Below are 21,152 nucleotides of genomic sequence, written 5' to 3'. Positions count from 1 at the left end.
GTTTTGAGCGTTTTTAGACGTGTATTACAAACATTTTAGAAATGAATTACAAGTGTTCTACAGCTTCAGAAGTTTTTGGTTAGCCAATAAAAAACACTAGGGGGGAGGAGAGGTGGAGGAAATAAGAGGTGGAGTCAGGGCCATCAAATTGGGCAAATTGGGCAGCTGCCCCGGGCCCGGTCATTGCTGTGGGGCCCAAAGCAGCTGCCCCTTGAGCCCACGCTGGCCGCAAATATTTTTCCAGGTGTAGCGGGTCCAGCTTGCTGGTCAGTTCAAGCGGCCACGCTGTGACAGGGGAGAGGCACAGCTCTGGGCTGTATGTGCTGGAGCCCGCGAGTCACGCTTCTCCCTCTGTCAGGACTGGAGCTGCTTTGGCAGGAAGTGAGGCAGAGCGGTTCTGTGTTCCCCCGCTCGCCCCCTTTGTCTGGTCAGCAGCGTGGAGATCAAACACACAGAGCTCTCTGTGTGTGGATTTTTCTCCCTCACCCTTCTCCTGTCAGCAGGAGAGAGATTAATAGAGATTACTAACAGGGCAGTGGGGTGCGGGGGAGGTTAAGGTAATGCAGTGGCAGGACTGGAGTAGCTTGCAGGGGGCGACACGGGGTGAGTTGCAGTAATAATGTGCTGTAGCCTCTAGCAACCAATGGGTGATCGCTAATGATGTGCAGTAACCTCTTGCAACCAATGGGTGAGCAATAATGATGTGCAGTAACCTCTAGCAACCAATCAGTGAGCGGTAATGATGTGCAGTAACCTCCAGCAACCAATGGGTGAGTGGTAAGGATGTGCAGTAACCTCTAGCAACCAATAGGTGAGCGGTAATGATGCACAGTAACCTCTAGCAACCAATGAGTGAGCGGTAATTATGTGCAGTAACCTCTAGCAACCAATGAGTGAGGGGTAATAATGTGCAGTAACCTCTAGTAACCAATAGGTGAGTGGTAAGGATGTGCAGTAACCTCTAGCAACCAGTGAGCCTGGACCAATCGATGAATGTGGACCAGTTCTTTATGTGTACATTATTAAAGTTTTTTGAGAAAAAGCCAGCCATAGACGGTTTGGATCTCAGCCAGTTCGGCAGGAACCGGCCAGGATTCGAACCATGTATGGGCAGGCTGAATATACTCAAGTTGGACAGCTTTCCCAGAAGAGTTAAAGCTGTGTAACAGCTGCAAAGGGTGGGCCAACTCAATATTGAACCCTACGGACTAAGACTGGGATGCTATTAAAGTTCATGTGTGTGTAAAGGCAGGCGTCCCAATACTTTTGACAGTATAGTGTATTTGGAACTATTTCCCGATTGTTTTGATTTCCTAAAAAATAAATAAATAGAGTGTACTACATTGTAGCAGGCATGAGACATAGCGGTGTACTCACACTTGCAGTAGTCTTGATTAGAAGGAGGATTCCAAGTGGGGGTCTTGCAGTGCCCAGGGAGGTGGGTATGGCAGTAGTTGACGCAGGGGTCCCAGCAGTGGTGGTGTTCACTCTTCTGCACCTTAACTGGGAGGAAAAAGGGGTTCAACTAAACTGTAAGCCTCAAGCCATGACTTTCTATTTCTTGTGAGAATGTAGAATTGCTGCACCCTCCTAAAAATCCACAATGACCAGGGAAGGATTTCAAAGGGTTCATCTAACTTCTGTAGTCATCTTGAGAATTCACTGGCTTTAAAACCATCAGCCTCCATCTATACGGGAAGATATTCATGCTGAGCGGAGTGAGCCTTTAATAGCAACATTTAGGCTCAGAAACTTCTAATTCAGGACAAACGTATATTATTTATTGCCTATTCCTCACTATGGGGGTTTTCTCTGCTGATGTTTGAGAAGTGGCTGAATGATCTACTATTTATTTGCAGTATATGGCATCCTAATTAAAGATTCCTTCAACCTGCTCAAAAAACAGCTTCTTCTTCCCTTCTCCTTACTACATTTTCTAAAACTTCTCTCTGATAACCTGCTGCTCCCCATCTCTGGAACCTTCTTATACAGAACTGTATTAACCACCCCTTTTGGACTTTAAAAATCCGAAAAAATTCTAAAACACAGTGCGGGAAACCAGCACTCTGTGCGCGTTTCGTCCACCAAGTTCAAAACGCAGCAGATGTCAAAGGTTAACTTCATCCCAAATGCAGGTCGCAAACGTAGTGCGTTTGCCTGCACCGGATGGCATGGGTCAGAAGTACAATACCATCTGGCTGCAGAGCGTTTTTTTAAAAGTAGTACACGCAATACTTATGGCGTGGTCCAGTTTGAGCCCATTCAAAATGAATGGGCTCAAATCGCACCACACTGCACCGCATGTGAATTGCATAAGAGCGTGCAGTGCATTCCCCTGCAATTCCTGGTGTGAACCAAACTGGTCCCATTCACACTTTGACAATTTGGAATCGCTGGCAGAATCGCCACGATTCTGCCAGGGATTCAATATAGTGACAAAATGTGCAATGCACATTTGGGTGACATTCATCATGAATGGCACCCCAAACGCTATGCAATTTTGCTGCGACTTTTGGTGTGGTCCAGTGAGATTCAGTCCATTTGAAAGAAGTGGGCTCAAATCGCACCTCACTGCACCACATCGCGTTCCTGTGCGTTTCCTGTTGTCCCATCCACACTTTGGCCATGATTCTGCCTGTGTGATTCCATATAGCGACAAAATGAGCAATGCACATTTGGGTGCCATTCATCTGAAAGGAATCCCAAAACGTAGTGTGATTTCGCGGTGATTGTCGCAAAACGTAAGTGCAGAATTGCTCCTGGCTCAAGGCCAGAAATTTTGTTGCTGAGCTTCTTTGGATCGACAAAAGCACATAGGGCAGCCCATTCAAGTGAATGGGCTGCCCTATGCGTGACGCGCGTTTCCACGTAAAAATCACAAGTTTATTTTGAAAGTGGGAACAAAAGTCCCTGCTATGCATAATGTGAACGGGGCCTATAGATTGCTTTTTTTCCCAGAAAGGCATGCATCTTTACTTCACAGCAGTTCTATCCCACCAAAATAATTCCACTGACTTTACAACTTTATCGATACAAGATCTACTATGGATTGCAAGCTCTTGTGTACAAGGCCCTCCCACTTAGCAATTTGTCGTTTGCTACCTTGTAGTAAGCTTTGTATGTTTTGGGGGATTTATTCCAGGTTGCGATGGATTTGTTGCATCATATTAAGAATGGAAACAAAAAACATCTAGAGCTGCCAATTCCTCTATCTTCTTATGTCTACTCCTTTTCTATTTAGATCAATGGCGATCAACTTACTAAATATCAAGGGCCCCACGTGCCACCATAAGGCATCACCATAGGGCCACATACGGAGTAAGGTTCTATTCACACCAGCTAGTGCATTATAACATAGTGACTGGTGTGCATTGAAGTGCAGGCAGTGCTGATGCGCCAATCCTGGTGCATAGCATAGTGCACTTTATTTTTTTTCAAAACAAACGTTATTGAAATGTCACACAATGACATTTCATATAGATCATATTGGCGGGCATGGACTTTAATACTGTGCTGCACTGGAAAAAAAAAAAAAAAAAAAGTACAGCACATAGTACTTTTTTCAGCGAACCAACCACACCGGAGATCAGGTATTTTGCCCTGACTTGCTTTTGGGGGGTGCAGTGGGACTCTGCTGGAATATTGGCCCAACACAGTCCCATGGCACATGGTATGAATGGACCTTAAATGTAATGCTACATAATCTGCCAGAGACTATAGGCATGCTAAAAGAGATGGTCAGATTCTATGGGAATGCTACTGAAGATGGTCAGAGACTATGGGCATGATACTGGAGATGGTCAGAGACTATGGGCATGCTACCGGAGATGGTCAGAGACCATGGGCACGATACTGGAGATGATCAGAGACTATGGGCATGATACTGGAGATGGTCAGACTATGGGCATGATACTGGAGATGGTCAGAGACTATGGGCATGATATTGGAGATGGTCAGAGACTATGGGCATGCTACCGGAGATGGTCAGATACTATGGGCATGCTACCGGAGATGGTCAGAGACTATGGGCATGCTACCGGAGATGGTCAGATACTATGGGCATGCTACCGGAGATGGTCAGAGACTATGGGCATGCTACTGGAGATGGTCAGAGACTATGGGCACGATACTGGAGATGGTCAGAGACTATGGGCATGCTACTGGAGATGGTCAGATACTATGGGCATGCTACCGGAGATGGTCAGAGACTATGGGCATGCTACCGGAGATGGTCAGATACTATGGGCATGCTACCGGAGATGGTCAGAGACTATGGGCATGCTACCGGAGATGGTCAGATACTATGGGCATGCTACCGGAGATGGTCAGAGACTATGGGCATGCTACCGGAGATGGTCAGATACTATGGGCATGCTACCGGAGATGGTCAGAGACTATGGGCATGCTACCGGAGATGGTCATAGACTATGGGCATGCTACTGGAGATGGTCAGAGACTATGGGCACGATACTGGAGATGGTCAGAGACTATGGGCATGCTACTGGAGATTATTATTATTACTCAGGATTTATATAGCACCCACAGTTTGCTCAGCGCTTTACAACATGGGGATGGTCAGAGACTATGGGCATGCTACCGGAGATGATCAGAGACTATGGACATGCTACCGGAGATGATCAGAGACTATGGACATGCTACTGGAGATGGTCCGAGACTGCTATAGGTGTTATTGGGGACTGGGGAAATGCTTCAGAGTCATAGACTAGAGACCTATGACATGAGTGCTAGAGATCACTGCTATTACAGCCCCTTTTCAATCAGCGCTTCCACCAAAGCATATAATAGTGTCTGAATGGATCCTGAGAGCACGATCTGTGTTTGATTAGCTTCAGCGGAGGTCAGGGGAGACAATGGGGATTTAATAGAGTCCTGATGTCTCTATAAAGAAAACCTGTTACCTGTCAAATGCTATATATATATATATATATATATATATTTTTTTTTTTTTTATTCAAATATAATAAAATAAGTTAAAAAAAAAAAAAAAAGTAAAAGTATTCCCATGACCCAGTGCATACATCTGAATGCAAATCCTCATGGGCGCCACACATCTGAGCTATTGCCAAGGACATCAGTGTGGGGGCAATAATTCTAGAGCCATAGTTCACTGTTCACTCTAAACTGATAAACTGTATAGGGTCTTAAGGTGTCGCCTATGGACTATTTTAGGTACCCCAGGCTTGCCAATTCCCTGGAACACAAAATTTTAAGGTTTGGCACGTTTGGTATTTGGATTTTATGGTAACCTATTGTGCTTGCGTGCATTAAAAGAATTTTAGTGTATTCTTTTCTGAAAATATATGTTTGATAAACAGTTATGCAAATATCATGCAGCATGAAAAAAAAAATAAAAAATTAACCTGCCACCATTTTATTATTAAATTATAAATTTTTGTGGATTTAAAGCAGTGGTTCTCAACTCCTGTCCTCGGGACCCACTAACAGGCCAGGTTTGCAGGATAACTGAAATACATCACAGGTGATATCATTTGCTGCTCAGTGATTGCAGTATTCTGGTCCGCATCTCCCCCAAGGTAATGCTTAAATTCTGGCCTGTTAGCAGGTCCTGAAGACCGGAGTTGAGAAACACTGATTTAAAGTAATTCTTTAGCAAAAAAACGCTGATTTTAAATAAAAGAAAAATCCCCTAGTAGAAAATGACCCAGGAGACTTTGGAGTGGATTTAATAAAAGGAATAGAAATTTGCCTGTGCATCCATCTTTTATGTATCTCCACTTCTGCGTTTTAAGGTTTTCTTCTGGCCCCCCGAGTGCCCTAGATTTGTGCAGCGCTGCAGCTGATGCTGACATTCTATAAATCAAAGTGAATATAATGAATTCCTATGCACAGAAGCTGTAGTGGTGTTAAGAGTTGGCAAGGACTGAGGACAGGAGAGGGTTACAGAGCCGCCTATACAAAAAGCAGGCTACGTTATTACACAGCTCTGCTCCAACCTTGCCCTGTCAAATAACAACCCTTCACGGATGAGAGGCTTTAGATGCAGAGAACTTCTCCCTCTGCAAAGTGACTGCAGGCGGCTGAGCTCGACCTTCACCTAGCACCATCCTCTGCTTACAGATCTCATCACCACTACCCCACAGGGGGGTAGAAAGCAGCATCCACTCACCGGTCTCCGGCGGCCGGAGGGACAGCCGGCTGTGATGGACTGGCAGGATCTCCAGCTTGACGTTCTCCATGGTGCTGGCCAGGAGCTGCGTGGCTTCCATCACCGTGCAATGCTCTGTACTGGTGCCATCGATGGACAGGATGTGATCTCCGGGGTGCAGTGCTCCACACCTGGAAGACAAATGGATGGAGGAGATTATATTACAGAGTTACATAGTAGGTGAGGTCGAAAAAAAAGACACAAGTCCATCAAGTCCAACCTATACATTGTATATCCCTGTATGTTGCGGTCGTTCAGGTGCTTATCTAATAGTTTCTTGAAACTATCGATGGCCACCGCCGAGACCACCGTCTGTGGAAGGGAATTCCACATCCTTGCCGCTCTTACAGTAAAGAACCCTCTACGTCAGGGATATGCCATTAGCGGACCTCCAGCAGCTGTTGCAGAACTACAAGTCTCATGAGGCATAGCAAGACTCTGACACCCAAAAGCATGACACCCAGAGGCAGAGGCATGATGGGACTTGTAGTTTTGCAACAGCTGGAGGTCCGCTAATTGCATATCAGTCTACCTAGTTTAAGGTTAAACCTCTTTTCTTCTTATTTTAATGAGTGGCCACGAGTCTTGTTAAACTCCCTTCCGCGAAAAAGTTTTATCCCTATTGTGGGGTCACCAGTACGGTATTTCTATATCGAATTTGCAAATACAAAAAAGGGTTTTTGCTCCTTCATTACGTTTGTATTACAAGCAGGAGCGGCCCCATCCATTAAGGGCGCATTGGGGCCCCACCCCCCTGTTCACGCGTCCGGCCCCTTTCAGGACACCGTATGCATGAATTACAATGGCAGGGGTTAGAGATGTAGCATGTATATCTGTACTTTTTATATTTTGATGTTATGTCATGATGGCTATGTTTTTAGGACCAATTTATCATGCTGCTGTTATGTATGTGTCACCGATGCTCATAACTTGTACTGGATGTTATTCATCATAATAAATTTTGTCATTTCTATACTCTTGTTATTTTTCTGTGATCACCATGGACACTTCATTTAAAGTCCCACGGGTGAATTTTTGTATCTCTGCGCAATATAGGGATGGAGGTGTCTTATGTTAGGGAGCAGCTCTCAGACTTTTCTGTTTCTGTACAATGGCGGGGGGGGGGGGGGTGTTTTTTTTTGAAGCACCTGTTTAGAGCCAGAGGCTCTAGTAGGCTTCAAAATAGGGTGGACTCGGGGCGCAGAGAATGCGAACGGAGCCCACCCAGGTGTGTTAAAGCAGCGAATGAATAAATCGCTATTGTAACACTGATCCTCCTCCCGGCCACTCAGGAAGCGGGTTTCGAGACGCGTCACCCGGTTGGCTGAAAGGACAGGCGATCCTGTTGGACGCCTAGGAGAAGGGGAGGATCCGCACGCTGGGAGACACCGTGATGGAGGAGAGGACGTGGAGCCGCTGCCCGCCACCCGCCTAGATGGGGTATGTGCCGGACCGACCAGCAGACAGCGGGGGGGAGGGGGAGGCGAGGGTTTGTGGAGGGGCTGCCCCCCCCCCTCCTCCAACAAATAAAAATAAATTAAAAACCACCAACCATCACTGGATTACAAGATAAAAATATAAGCAAAAAAAAAACAAATGTGTAAATTGGCCAAGCCTTTCTAAACTAAAAAACTGGTGATAAAACTTCACCTTGCGTGTAGATAATATTTTAAATCAATCAAAACTAAAATTTTAGTGACATGATCCATTTTTACATGTGTAAAACCCAATTCAAGGGAAAGAAGGGGTAAAGAGCCAAGAGGCCCTAATTCGGACCTTACAGGCAAAATGGTAAAAGAGTAACATCTATACTTTATTAACAATGAGTCATAACAGACAGGTCAAGTAGAAAAAAAAAAGTTAAAAACATACAGTAAACATATGATGGTCGTAAATGTCTAGTGTAAAGGGTTGACGCCAACGGACGGCAGTGAGCCCCTGTGCGTCAACGCGTTTCGCTATTTTGCTTCGTCAGGACACACTCGGGGGGGTAGTTGAAAGAAACAGGTCTCACTTGTCGGCATAAGATTGTCTCCACATGGAGATTTCCCAGATGATCACCAGAAAATCACCATATAAGGCGGGGGGACTTCTTTCCCTCAAATTCAGATTAGACGGATGTGGCCTTAGCAGTGGCACTTAGCACTCCCCCCCCCCCCCACAGTTAGAATCTCTCCCTAGGACACACTTAACCGCTTCATCGTCCCCTAGTGTTTAACCCCTTCCCTGCCAGTGTCATTTACACAGTAATCAGTGCATTTTTATAGCACTGAGCGCTGTATAAATGACAATGGTCCCAAAATAGTGTCAAAAGTGTCCGATCTGTGCGCCATGTCGCAGTCCTGATTAAAAAATAAAAAATAAAAAAAATTAAAAAATCGCAGATCGTCGCCATTACTAATAAAAAAATAAATAAAAATGCCATAAAAATATCCCCTATTTTGTAGACACTATAAAATTTGCGCAAACCAATCAATATCAATATACGCTTATTGCGAATTTTTTTTTTACCAAAAATATGTAGAAGAATACATATCAGCCTAAACTGAGGAAAAAAAGTTTTTTTTTTAATATATTTTTGAGGGGTATTTATTATAGCAAAAAGTAAAAAATATTGCGTTTTTTTTTTTTTTTTTTAAATTGTCGCTCCTTTTTTTTTTTTATAGCGCAAAAAATAAAAAACACAGAGGCGATCAAATACCACCAAAAGAAAGCTTTATTTGTGGGGAAAAAAAAGGACATCAATTTTGTTTGGGTGCAATGTCGCACGACCGCGCAATTGTCAGTCAAAGCGACGCAGTGCCGAATCGCAAAAAGTGCTCTGGTCAGGAAGGGGGTAAAACCTTCCCGAGGCTGAAGCGGTTAACATGTATTTGCTGCAACATTCTGCTTCAATATCAGATCAGAAAGTTGCCAAGTGATCCTGACCATGGAAAAAAGAGCGAGAGCCAGCGGCAGAGGAGATCAGATTGTGTACTTATATAAACTCTGTGTATGCGGTTATTGTATATCACATTGTGAAATGTGAACCGCAGAAGAAGAGGAGGGCGGTACGGCAAAAAATAAATAAATCAGAGACGTCATAAGGAAAGGCCAAGTATATTCCCATCACCAGAACAATGACCGCTCACCTGTCCGCCACGCTGGCTGGCTTAACCTTGTCGATGATGATCACCTGCTTGTTCCGATGAGTGCTCGTGCTCAGCGAAATGCCCAACGTGGAGCCGGGTGTCTTGGCGATTTCCACCAGTAGGGGTCCTGATGCGTTTGTCACAGTGTCTAGGAGAGGAGGATCATGGGTAAACATGGAACACACCATGGCGATTCTTGTTTAAATCATTCCCGACACTCAGGATACGCCAGGGGCGGACTGACCATTCGGGCACTCGGGCACTGCCCGAGGGCCCCATGCCACTAAGGGGCCCCATCAGGGTTGCCAGCCTCAATAAAACCAGGGACAGTATGTAAAAATCTGTGATTTTTTTAAACTCCCAAGGTTATAGCTGCCCTGCCTCTCCAGTACCTTTGCAGAGTGTGTATGTGTATTCTGTGTGTGTATATTGTGTGTGTATATTGTGTGTCTGTGTGTGTATACTGTATGTGTGTGTATATACTGTGTGGCCCCATAATCTATTGCCTGGGGGCCCCATAATCTTCTCCTATTGCCCAGGGGCCCCATAATCTCCTATTGCCCGGGGGGGCCCCATGAGTTGTCAGTCTGCCCCTGGGATACGCTTTACATAAATGGATAGCTAAAAGTGCTTGCAAACCCTTACATGTGCCCAGTGAAGTGACTGGCCTCTGGTGATAAACAAGAGATCAAACAAATCCTCCTACATAAGTTGTACCTGTTTATCTGCAGCCCTGCCTTCCCTACAGCCATTCAAAGTGCAGAATTTATACAGCTTGTCTGAGCTTTCAGAAAGCGGGGGGGGGGGGGGGGTGGAGAGCTGAAGTTACACTCTGCAGATCTCATTGAGCAGAGCTCGGAGGGGGGGGGGGGGGAGGACACCCCCCCTCCCCCTTTTGATAGTCTCAGCTCTGTTCCTGCATAATGCATACCTCCCAACATTTTGAGATGGGAATGAGGGACACCTACTAGCAAATGTATGTAGGCATAGGACACGCCCCCTGCCACACCCCCTTAAAGGAGAATTAACCCCCCAAAAAGTTTAAATACACAAGAGCTTTTTTTTTTACCACTACTGTTCCGTTATATTGGCTTTTAAAGTGTACAAATGCAGCAATTTGGAAACCGGATGAAAGGTTTAGCACTGGGAAACGCTTTTTGAAAGATAAAAAGTGCATTTTATATACAACTATATAGATCAGACCAAAATGAGGGACAAATGAGGGACAAATGAGGAGGAAAGAGGGACAGAGGGACATTACTCCAAATCAGGGACAGTTGGGAGGTATGATACTGTGTAATCACAGGCTGTGTGCTGGAGCTTCCTCTCCTGTCACCTTTTTATCTCTTGGTGTCAAGAAAACTTATCAGAAGTGATTCATGCTGATAGCAGAGGAATGGGCTAGCAGAGAGAAATGATACTTAGGGGTTGATTTACTAAAGGGAAAAAAAGACTGTGCACTTTGCAAAATGCAATTGCCCTCTGCAAGTGCGGTTGCTCCAGAGCTTAGTAAAGGAGCAGAAACTCAGCTGACTGCCATCATCCAATCATGTACAAGCATTAATGCATTTTTTTTTATTTTCCTTGGTCATGATTGGGTACTCTTTCAAACATGAAGCCTTACCTCTTTTACTAAGCTCTGGAGCAACTGCACTCGCAGAGGGCAACTGCACTTTGCAAAGTACACAGTCTATTTGCCTTTAGTAAATCAACCCCTTAGTGTTCTGGGTTGAGACAAGTACACACTATAGAAGGCTGTGCTTTGTTCATATTTCATGTCAAAAGTTTACAACCACTTTAAAGTGGACCTTCAGTCATTTTTTCATCTTTCCATCTATTAAATCTTCTGCTCTTGTTGTTGTTTTAACTTTGGATAGTAAAACATTTTTTTTCCAGTAAATCTCTTATACAGCCCACTTCCTGTGTCCTGTCTGGTCATTAGCATAGGCTTATCACATCATACACAACCCTTCAATGTGGCTGAATTAAAACAATTCTGCAAAGAAGAGTCGGCCAAAATTCCTCCACAGCGATGTGAAAGACTCGTTGCCAGTCATCCCAAATGCTTGATTGCAGTTGTGGTCGCCAAGGGGGCACAACCAGTTATTAGGTTTAGGGAGCAATTACTTTGTCACATAAAGCCAGGCAGGTTTGGACAGCCTTTTTCCCCTTAATAAATTAAACCATCAAAAACTGCAATTTGTATTTGCTCAGGTTATCTTTGTGTGATATTAACATTTGTTTGATGTTCTGAATCATTTAAGTGTGATAAATATGCTAAGAGATAAAAAATCAGGAAGGGGGCAAATACTTTTTCAAAGAACTGTATATATACACATACATATACACAGACACATACAATATATTGTCAAAAGTATTGGGACGCCTGCCTTTACACGCACATGAACTTTAATGACATCCCAGTCTTAGTCCGTAGGGTTCAATATTGAGTTGGCCCGCCCTTTGCATCTATAACAGCTTCAACTCTTCTGGGAAGGCCGTCCACAAGGTTTAGGAGTGTGTCTATGGGAATGTTTGGCCATTCTTCCAGAAGCGCATTTGTGAGGTCAGACAGTCTCGCCTCGAATTCATCCCAAAGGTGTTCTATTGGGTTGAGGTCAGGACTCTGTGCAGGCCAGTCAAGTTCCTCCACCCCAAACTCGATCATCCATGTCTTTATGGACCTTGTTTTGTGCACTGGTCCAAATCATTTGGTGGAGGGGGGATTATGGTGTGGGGTTGTTTTTCAGGAGTTGGGTTTGGCCCCTTAGTTCCAGTGAAGGGAACTCTTAAGGTGTCAGCATATCAAGACATTTTGGACAATTTCATGCTCCCAACTTTGCGGGAACAGTTTGGGGACGGCCCCTTCCTGTTCCAACATGACTGCCCACCAGTGCACAAAGCAAGGTCCATAAAGACATGGATGAGCGAGTTTGGGGTGGAGGAACTTGACTGGCCTACACAACCTGAATCCTGACCTCAACCCGATAGAACACCTTTAGGATTAATTAGAGCAGAGACTACAAGCCAGGCCTTCTCGTCTAACATCAGTGCCTGACCTCACAAATGCTCTTCTGGAAGAATGGTCAAACATTCCCATAGACACACTCCTAAACCTTGTGGACAGCCTTCCCAGAAGAGTAGAAGCTGTTATAGCTGCAAAGGGTGGGCCAACTCAATATTGAACCCTACGGACTAAGACTGGGATACCATTAAAGTTCATGTGTGTGTAAAGGCAGGCGTCCCAATACTTTTGACAATATATTGTATGTGTCTATATACAGTTCTGTGAAAAAGTATTTGCCCCTTCCTGATTTTTTTTTTTTATAGATAGATATATCTATATCTATATCTATATATATATATATACACACACACACACACACACGTATATCTATCTATCTATCTATCTATATATATATATATACACACACACACACACACCAGCTTTTTTTGATAAAGCATTTTGTACTTTAAACTTAGTAGCGCACTGGAGGTCCAGTCCTGAAGGGGTTACATGTTTTCCGGGTAAATCCATGGAGATAAAGCTGAATCTGGTCCAATCAATTAATTTCCTGCATGGGATGGAAGCAGAGTGATTGTGCCTTGGAGCGCCGCAGTCTGTTATATGACTTTTAGTGAATGTTATCGGAACACTGGTCTTCGACCTGCCCCAGCCGCCAAGAGATCAGCATGGAGAAAGGCTTGGCTCCCATCAGCCTGTACTGTCCTGAGATAGCGAATAATTCTCATTATGGTAGCGAGATATGAGAGGGGAGAGTGCCAAGATTTTGTGACCTCTACTAGTCTGCAGGACACTTCAAGATCTCAATCTGTATCCAGGGCTACCTGAAGAAGTGGTGTTAAAAGAATATGAAATGTTGGGTCTAAAAGAGAACCGGTCATTCTGGATCTGAACATAAAGTCTTTCAAGTGAACCCAAGGTCAGACATATTTTTTATGTTTAGGGCCAGCGTGTCCAGTAATATGTAAGTATAAAGCTTCCAGGTATTTATAACCTCTCACAGAGATCCCAGTACTCCCCCTCACAATGCTTTCATCTGCTTTTATCTCTAGTAGAATGGAGCCATCTTTGTACACCTTTTTTTTGCTTTTATCTCCAGTAGAATGGAGCCATCTTTGTACACCTTTTTTTTTTGCTTTTATCTCCAGAAGAATGGAGCCATCTTTGTACACCTTTTTTTTGCTTTTATCTCCAGTAGAATGGAGCCATCTTTGTACACCTTTTTTTTTGCTTTTATCTCCAGAAGAATGGAGCCATCTTTGTACACCTTTTTTTTGCTTTTATCTCCAGTAGAATGGAGCCATCTTTGTACACCTTTTTTTTGCTTTTATCTCCAGTAGAATGGAGCCATCTTTGTACACCTTTTTTTTTGCTTTTATCTCCAGAAGAATGGAGCCATCTTTGTACACCTTTTTTTTTTGCTTTTATCTCCAGAAGAATGGAGCCATCTTTGTACACCTTTTTTTTGCTTTTATCTCCAGTAGAATGGAGCCATCTTTGGTCACCATCATCCAGCGTCACCATCTACTTCTTGGGACAGAGATGCCATAGTCCCATAAATCCTAGTGGTTATGCAATTCTTGGCTGTGTTCACCAATCGATTGGCCGGAAAAAGTGATGGCACCCTCTCAGCCAAGGCAAAGTCACTAGACTGGGGCTCAAGGACAGCTTTTTAACCTCTTGCTGCCCATGCAATTCCTGCATATTTGTAATGGCAAAGAGGGTGGGCTTTAGGGCCCACTAGAATGCAGTGCGAAAAAACCCACGTTCCATACCGGCTTCCCACACAGCATTCAAATCGCACTGCCCTTGCGATCTATCAGCAGCGGCTGTCAGTGCAAAGTTAACGACACCCCCAAACGCAGGTGGAAAACATGTTTGATCGCATGGTACAAATGTTTCCAAAAGTAATGCATGCACTACTTTTGGTGCTGTACGGTGCAATTTCAGCCTATCCAGAACGAATGGGCTGAAATCACAATGCACAGAACTGCATGTGAATAGCACAAGAATATGCAGCGCAATCCTATGCGATTCACAGGCAGTTCCAAGTGTTATTGGGCCCTTATTGCCCAAAACGCTACAAGTATGTGCCGCCCATGGGCGGCAGGGCTTTCTGTGTTGAGAGTGCGCTCATTGCACGCACCCAGCACAGTAACTGTGCTGTCAAAGGCAGCTCTTTGTCTTTGCTAATGATTGCTAATGATTGATAGCCAATGGGGCAGTCTCCCAATCATGTGACCCGTCCGATAACAGTGGTCATGTGATTAGTCTATCCTTCCCACCCCCCCGAGAGAAAATACACTGTTAAAGGAATGCTGGGGCTGGGTTGGAAGGGGTTAATATTAAAAGGTGAGGCATTTTTTGAAGAATTATAGCATTGTTACAGAATAAGACAGGCCTGTACTTTATAACTCATCATTAATCTGAACCAGGGGTCAGTTTACGGTCCTTCAAACTTTAAGGGGCTGGAGTGTAGCCAGTGGGAGTAGAAAATGCCTCAGTGTCAGTGGGAGGAAACAATGACATAGGTTTGGGGGTCAGTAGAAGTAAAAAAATTACATCTTTTGTGTCAGTGGAATTAGTTCCCCATCTTTGGTATTAGTGGAAGTAATAATGCCCCATTGTTGGCATCAGTGGAAGGAATAGTGCCCCATCGGTGGTACCAGTGGGAGGAATAGTGCCCCATTGTTGGTATCAGCGGGAGGAATAGTGCCCCATTGTTGGCATCAGTGGAAGAACTAGTGCCCTATTGTCGGTATCAGTGGAAGGAATAGTGCCCTATTGTTGGCATCAGTGGAAGGAATAGTGCTCCATTGTTGGCATCAGTGGGAGGAATAGTGTCCCATTGTTGGTATTAGTGGGAGGAATAGTGCTTCGTCTTTGGTGACAGTGGAAGGAATAATGTGCCATTGTTGGTGTCAGTGGAAGGAATAGTGCTTTGTATCGGTGGAAGGAATAGTTCCCCAAGGGCCAAATAAAGGCAAGCAAAGGATCACATCTGGCCCGTGGGCCACAGTTTGGAGACCCCTGATCCAAACACTTTACCTGGAGTGTCAGAGGTCACCTGTGGCATGACAATCACTGTCCACATCAACCGCTTGACAATGCCTGGACAGGAGCTGGGAAACTCCAGCCGGTTCCTTTTATGTGAGGTTCATTGCACCTTTATGTTGCCAATGTCTGCTGTCAGATTCTTTACACCCAGGTGATTTTCTTCTGAGTGCTACTTAAAGTTTGTCAGGTGCCTCCATAACACGTCAAGCAGATTAAGTGTTTCGAAAAGTGCTCACTGAGGACCAAAAAGGAAAGACCACCAATACCTCACAGCCGTAGATGTTCTACTACTATATGGAAAGGAAGTGAAGGTCGTGGTTGCTTGACTTTGGGGTGATCTCAACAACTTCAAGCACGGTAGTATCTTACCCATAAGGGCGACATCATATTCGATCTGGAAGATGGCCTCTTGACTGCACTGCCGGAGGATGGTAAGGGCGTCCGAGAGGGGGACATTGTGAAGGGAGATGGCATCCACACACATGATTCGGTCACTAACTTTTAAGGTCCCTTCCCTGTGGGAGAAAGTTTGATGGTTTTAAGAATACATATAGATTTAAAGGAGTCAGACAATCTCTACACAAGCAAATTGTAGTAAAAAAAAATGTACATCACTATTCCTTGATGATTTTATAGGCTTCAGCATTCAAATGGGCTTTTATAATCAGAATGTATAGGAAAAATTAAAAGCTTTAGCTGGGGCACCCTCAGGATCAAATTCATTTCGTGCGTCTTTCACCCAGGTGAGCATGGGGAAAGTAAAAATAGGCGAGTGCGCCGCGGTTTGAGTGCGCCCTCCACAAACTACCTACCTAAATTCTACCATTACGGGGCAGCACCATGGCTAGGTGGTTAGCACTTCCATCTAGCAGCGCATCATAAAAAATGAAGGGGGGTTAAAGTGGTTAAAGCTAAACTCTGGAAAATGGAGAAGTCTTCCCTGGCATGGTGGAGCTGCACCCACACGGCAAGGGTTACCTGCTCGTTTATGCCTACAGGATTGTGAAAATCACGATTACTTTCCGGATCCTCCACTCTTGCATGACTGATCCTTGCAGCCTCATTGCCCCCTGCACTCCAGCAGTCTGAGATACTCTGACATCATCAAGACTGATGAAGGCCCAAATGTCCTGCCTTGAATGTGAGGACACCAAGGGGGCACTCCACTCCTGAAGCAGAGGGGAGGGGACAACATCGTTTGGCAGGGGAGCAGAGGATCATTTGGTGGAGGGGGGATTGTGGGGTTGTTTTTCAGGGGTTGGGCTTGGCTCCTTAGTTCCAGTGTAGGGAACTCTTAAGGCGTCAGCATACCAAGACATTTTGGACAATTTCATGCTCCCAACTTTGAGGGAACAGTTTGGGGATGGCCCCTTCCTGTTCCAACACGACTGCTCACCAGTGCACAAAGCAAGGTCCATAAAGACATGGATGAGCGAGTTTGGGGTGGAGGAACCTGACTGGCCTGCAGAGTCCTGACCTCAACCCGAAAGAACACCTTTGGGATGAATAGTCATTTTCCCATTCCCAAAGCTAGCCATACATGGATCATTTTGATTTTTTTTTGTTTAACCAGCAGGTTGAATGAAAAAAAATTGACCCCCATCCACACATTAGAGGTGGATAGGGGAATCCTCCCTGATGTGCTATTGTATTCTGACAGTGGGGGAGACTTTCCTGCGGTCAGAATACACAGATCAGTGCTACAGTCTTTTACCTGCAGCGTCGACTGAGTGGCTTTTTATACAACATGGCGGTTCAACAGAAGGCAATCAATAGCTTGACTTCTGTTCAACCACAGTGGCCACACATGGATCGAAATCTGATGAATTTTTATCCATATATGGCCGGCTTAATGCTAAACAAGCAGTTAACCTCTGCAGTGTGCCGGTGCAGCCTCACCGCAGGGGAGGACTTTTGAGTTTTCTGTGGCTCTGCTTTAAGTTGAACCTGATGGGTCAGTTGGATGGAGTTTTTTTTTTTTTAACGTTTCTGTCTACAGGTCCACTAACAAAACTGCGTCTGAATCCTCTTACCGTCCTACATCCCCCCCCCCCCGGTACTTTCGCAATAACCTTGCAGACAAGGATACCCGAATCCCCGTGGACTCCACCGGTCTCTAAGCCTCTTGATTCCTAACTCTTCAATCAATGAGCAGCATTTCCATTAAGATATGCAGGTGCCCCGGCTGTGACAGTCAGACCTAAGCAGATTGCTCTGATCAAAGTGAGCCGCCGTCGGATACCGCGGATGATTTAAGACATTTGTCATTTTAATTTGTTCGGTTAAGCGCTCTGAAAATTTCACAGAAAAAAAAAAGCAAAAACTGGAGCAGCTCGTTCGCTCGCTGTCTGGCGGGCGCCCAGAGTGGCGGAGAGAGTTAAAGCACCAGTTCTGAGACTCTGAAACAGATCGGATTGTCACGGCTCGTGGCTCAGGTTTGTGTTTACTACTGACGGGCATTGAATAGAAGAGCTAATGATCGTCATTTTAATTTAAAAGCCCAGAAAAAAAAAAATCTTACTTCAACATACATGGTAATCACCAGTGTTAATTTTGACATCAAATTTCGATTTAGTTCTAGTCGTCGGATACCGTCTTATAGTTTTAACTAAAACGACGTTTTAGTTGTAGTTGTATTTTAGTCATCTGAATTGTTTTTGTTTTAGTCGTATTTTAGTCGACTAAAATCGCCAGTACGTTTTAGTCCACTAAAATCTAAATGGGTTTAGTTAAATTGTAATGCATTAAAGTGATTTTAAAGGTAAATAAAAAAATTATATATATCTAGATCGATCTATCTATCTATCTATATATATCTATTCAGTATATATACACACACACTGTAACTGTCAGTCTTCCTCCGTCTGGGGTTCCATACAAGATCTCACTTTGTGGAGTTTCAATGATCATGAGGACAGTGAGGCATCATCCCAGAACTACACGGGAGAATCTTATCAATGATCTCAAGGCAGCTGGGACCATAGTCACCCAGAAAACAATTGGTAACACACTACGCCATGAAGGACTGAAATCCTGCAGCGCCCGCAAGGTCCCCCCCCTGAAGAAAGCACATGTACAGGCCGTCTGAAGTTTGCTAATGAACATCTGATCGATTTAGAGGAGAACTGGGTGAAAGTGTTGTGGTCAGATGAGACCAAAATCGAACTCTTTGGCATCAACTCAACTCACCGCGTTTGGAGGAAGAGGAATGCTGCCTATGACCCCAAGAACACCATCCCCCACCGTCAAACATGGAGGTGAAGACATTATACTTTGGGGGTGTTTTCCTGCTAAGGGGACAGGACAACTTCACCGCCCCAAAAGGGACGATGGACGGGGCCATGTACCATCAAATCTTGGATGAGAACCTCCTTCCCTCAGCCAGGGCATTGAAAATGGAGTTTTGGATGGGTATTCCAGCATGATATTGACCCCAAGACACACGGCCAAGGCAACAAAGGAGTGGCTCAAGAAGAAGCACCTTAAAGGGGTTGTAAACCCTCGTGTTTTTTCACCTTAATGCATCCTATGCATTAAGGTGAAAAAACTTCTGACACTGACCGGCCCTCCAGCTCCCCATTTTACTCACCTGAGCCCGTTCATTCCCTCGGTGGAGATGCGTTGTACCTCTCTGCCTGGGGTTCTCGGCTCTTGATCGGATAGATTGAGAGCAGCGCAGCCATTGGCTTCCGTTGCTGCCAATCAAATCCAATGATGAAGGTGCCGAGGGAGGGTGGGCAAGGGGGTTTACCGATGCGAGCAGGGGCCCCGAGCGCCACCGGGGGACCCCAAAAGACAAGGTTCGGGGGCCACTCTGTGCAAAACTAACTGCACAGTGGAGGCAAGTATGATATGTTTGTTATTTAAAAACAAAAAAACAAAAAAAAATGAGGGTTTATATCCCCTTTAAAAGGGGTTGTACACCCTGTACAACCACTTTTACCTATAGGTAAGCCTATATTAAAGCTTACCTGTAGGTGCTGGAAATATCTCCTAAACCTCCACGGTTTAGGAGATATTTACAAAAAAGCCGAGCGCCGATGACTTCGGCGCATGCGCACTTTAGAAAGGGCACGTTGTGCCGTTTCTAATAGGGGTCATGCCGTGACTGGCGGCTTCATGCACGGGAGTGACGTCACGCGATTCTGGCCAGTCCCAGAGACGGAGTTCGCGGCCACGGAAGGAAGAGGGGTGAAGATGGATGCTCACCACTAGTGGGGACAGCAGTGACATAGCAGGTTTCGGTTTCAGGTAAGTGACACATAATGGGCTACTATGCATTATGCTTTACCTTTGCTGGGAAATAAAGAGGAAGTAAAACCCACCAGGGTTTACTTCCTCTTTAAGGTCCTGGAGTGGCCTAGCCAGTCTCCAGACCTTAATCCCATAGAAAATATGTGGAGGGAGCTGAAGGTTCCAGTTACCAAACGTCGGCCTCAAAACCTTAATGACTTGGAGAGGATCTGCAAAGAGGAGTGGGACAAAATCCCTCCTGAGATGTGTGCAAACCTGGTGGCCAACTACAAGAAACGTCTGATCTCTGATTGCCAACAAGGGTTTTGCCACCAAGTCCTAAGTCATGTTTTGCAAAGGGGTAAAATACTAATTTCACTCATTAAAATGCAAATCTTTTTACGTTTTTGAAATGCATTTTTCAGGATTTTGTTGTTGTTATTCTGTCTCTCACTGTAAAAATAAACCGACCATTAAAATGATAGACTGATAATTTCTTGTCAGTGGGCAAACGTACAAAATCAGCAGGGGTTCAAATACCTTTTTCCCCTCACTGTAGGAGCAGATACCCCCAGTACCCGGAGAGGTTCATCCAGCACCACGGGCAAGGATGTGGAACTGTGCTCCCCTCCCCTGCTGATAATGCATGTCATAGAATGGGTGTATTGCTCTGCGCCCCTTCTCTGCCCCCTTTCTCCGGCTGCCCATGTTTGGCATGAAGTGTGCACTACATATGCATGGCCAATCACTTTCTTTCAAGCAGCTAGAAGATAGTTACACATTCACGGTGTGACTTTCATGTCAGCTGTGGGCAAATGGGGTGGAGAGTGGGCATGTTGGAGCACGATGTGACAGAAGTAACCGAGCAGACATAAAGCCACATCCCACAGGTTGCCAGTCACTGTTCTGGAGAGTGCTGTGCAGTGCCGGTGCATTCATAAGGGCGCACAGGGGCTGCCCCCTCTCTCCTGCCACCCCCTCTAGCACCAATAGATAGATTCATGCAATGTATGAATCCATCTATGGCCGCCGCTGCCATCCCCCATTCAGGCGCCCGGCCCCTTTTCGGGCGCTGGGCGCCTGAATTACAGCAGCGTAGTTTGGGGGGGGGGGATTGAAGCACCTGATTAGAGCCATAGGCTCTAATAGGCATCACTCAGCTGTGTTAGAAAAGCGAATTAATATTCGCTTTCCTAACACTAAACCGCCTCTCCGCCAATCAGGCTCGGATCTGTTACCCGTCACCTGATTGGCTGAAACGACAGGCGCTGTGATTGGACACCTATCAGGTTTGTGCAATTGATGGGCACAGCGGCTGCGTTTGATGGCACAGTGGCGGAATTTGATGGGCACAGTGGCGGAAATTGATGGGCACAGTGAGGCTGCAATTGATGGGGGTTTTTTTTCAGATTTTTTCAGTTTGTTTGCACCCCCCCAAAAATTTTGAGTACCAGCCGCCACTGGTGCTGTGAGGGGGAACTCCCCAGCCATTGCACCAAGGGCGGCTGCCCCTCCTGCC

General features: G+C 45.2%; 1 protein-coding gene across 1 annotated transcript in view; it reads right to left on the bottom strand.

Moving 5' to 3' along the window:
- Window positions 1-21,152, bottom strand: part of GRIP2 (glutamate receptor interacting protein 2) — a 121,720-nt gene that overhangs the window by 80,294 nt on the left and 20,274 nt on the right. The window contains 4 exon segments of the mRNA XM_073591882.1: window positions 1,378-1,503; window positions 6,149-6,318; window positions 9,319-9,466; window positions 15,770-15,915. Of these exon segments, the coding sequence (XP_073447983.1) occupies window positions 1,378-1,503; window positions 6,149-6,318; window positions 9,319-9,466; window positions 15,770-15,915 (590 nt within the window).

Source organism: Aquarana catesbeiana, linkage group LG07, assembly GCF_042186555.1.
Source record: "Aquarana catesbeiana isolate 2022-GZ linkage group LG07, ASM4218655v1, whole genome shotgun sequence".
NCBI classification, from domain to species: Eukaryota; Metazoa; Chordata; class Amphibia; order Anura; family Ranidae; genus Aquarana; species Aquarana catesbeiana.
The sequence above is the reverse complement of the archived record's forward strand: the minus strand, read 5'-3'. Positions and strand labels throughout refer to the sequence as shown.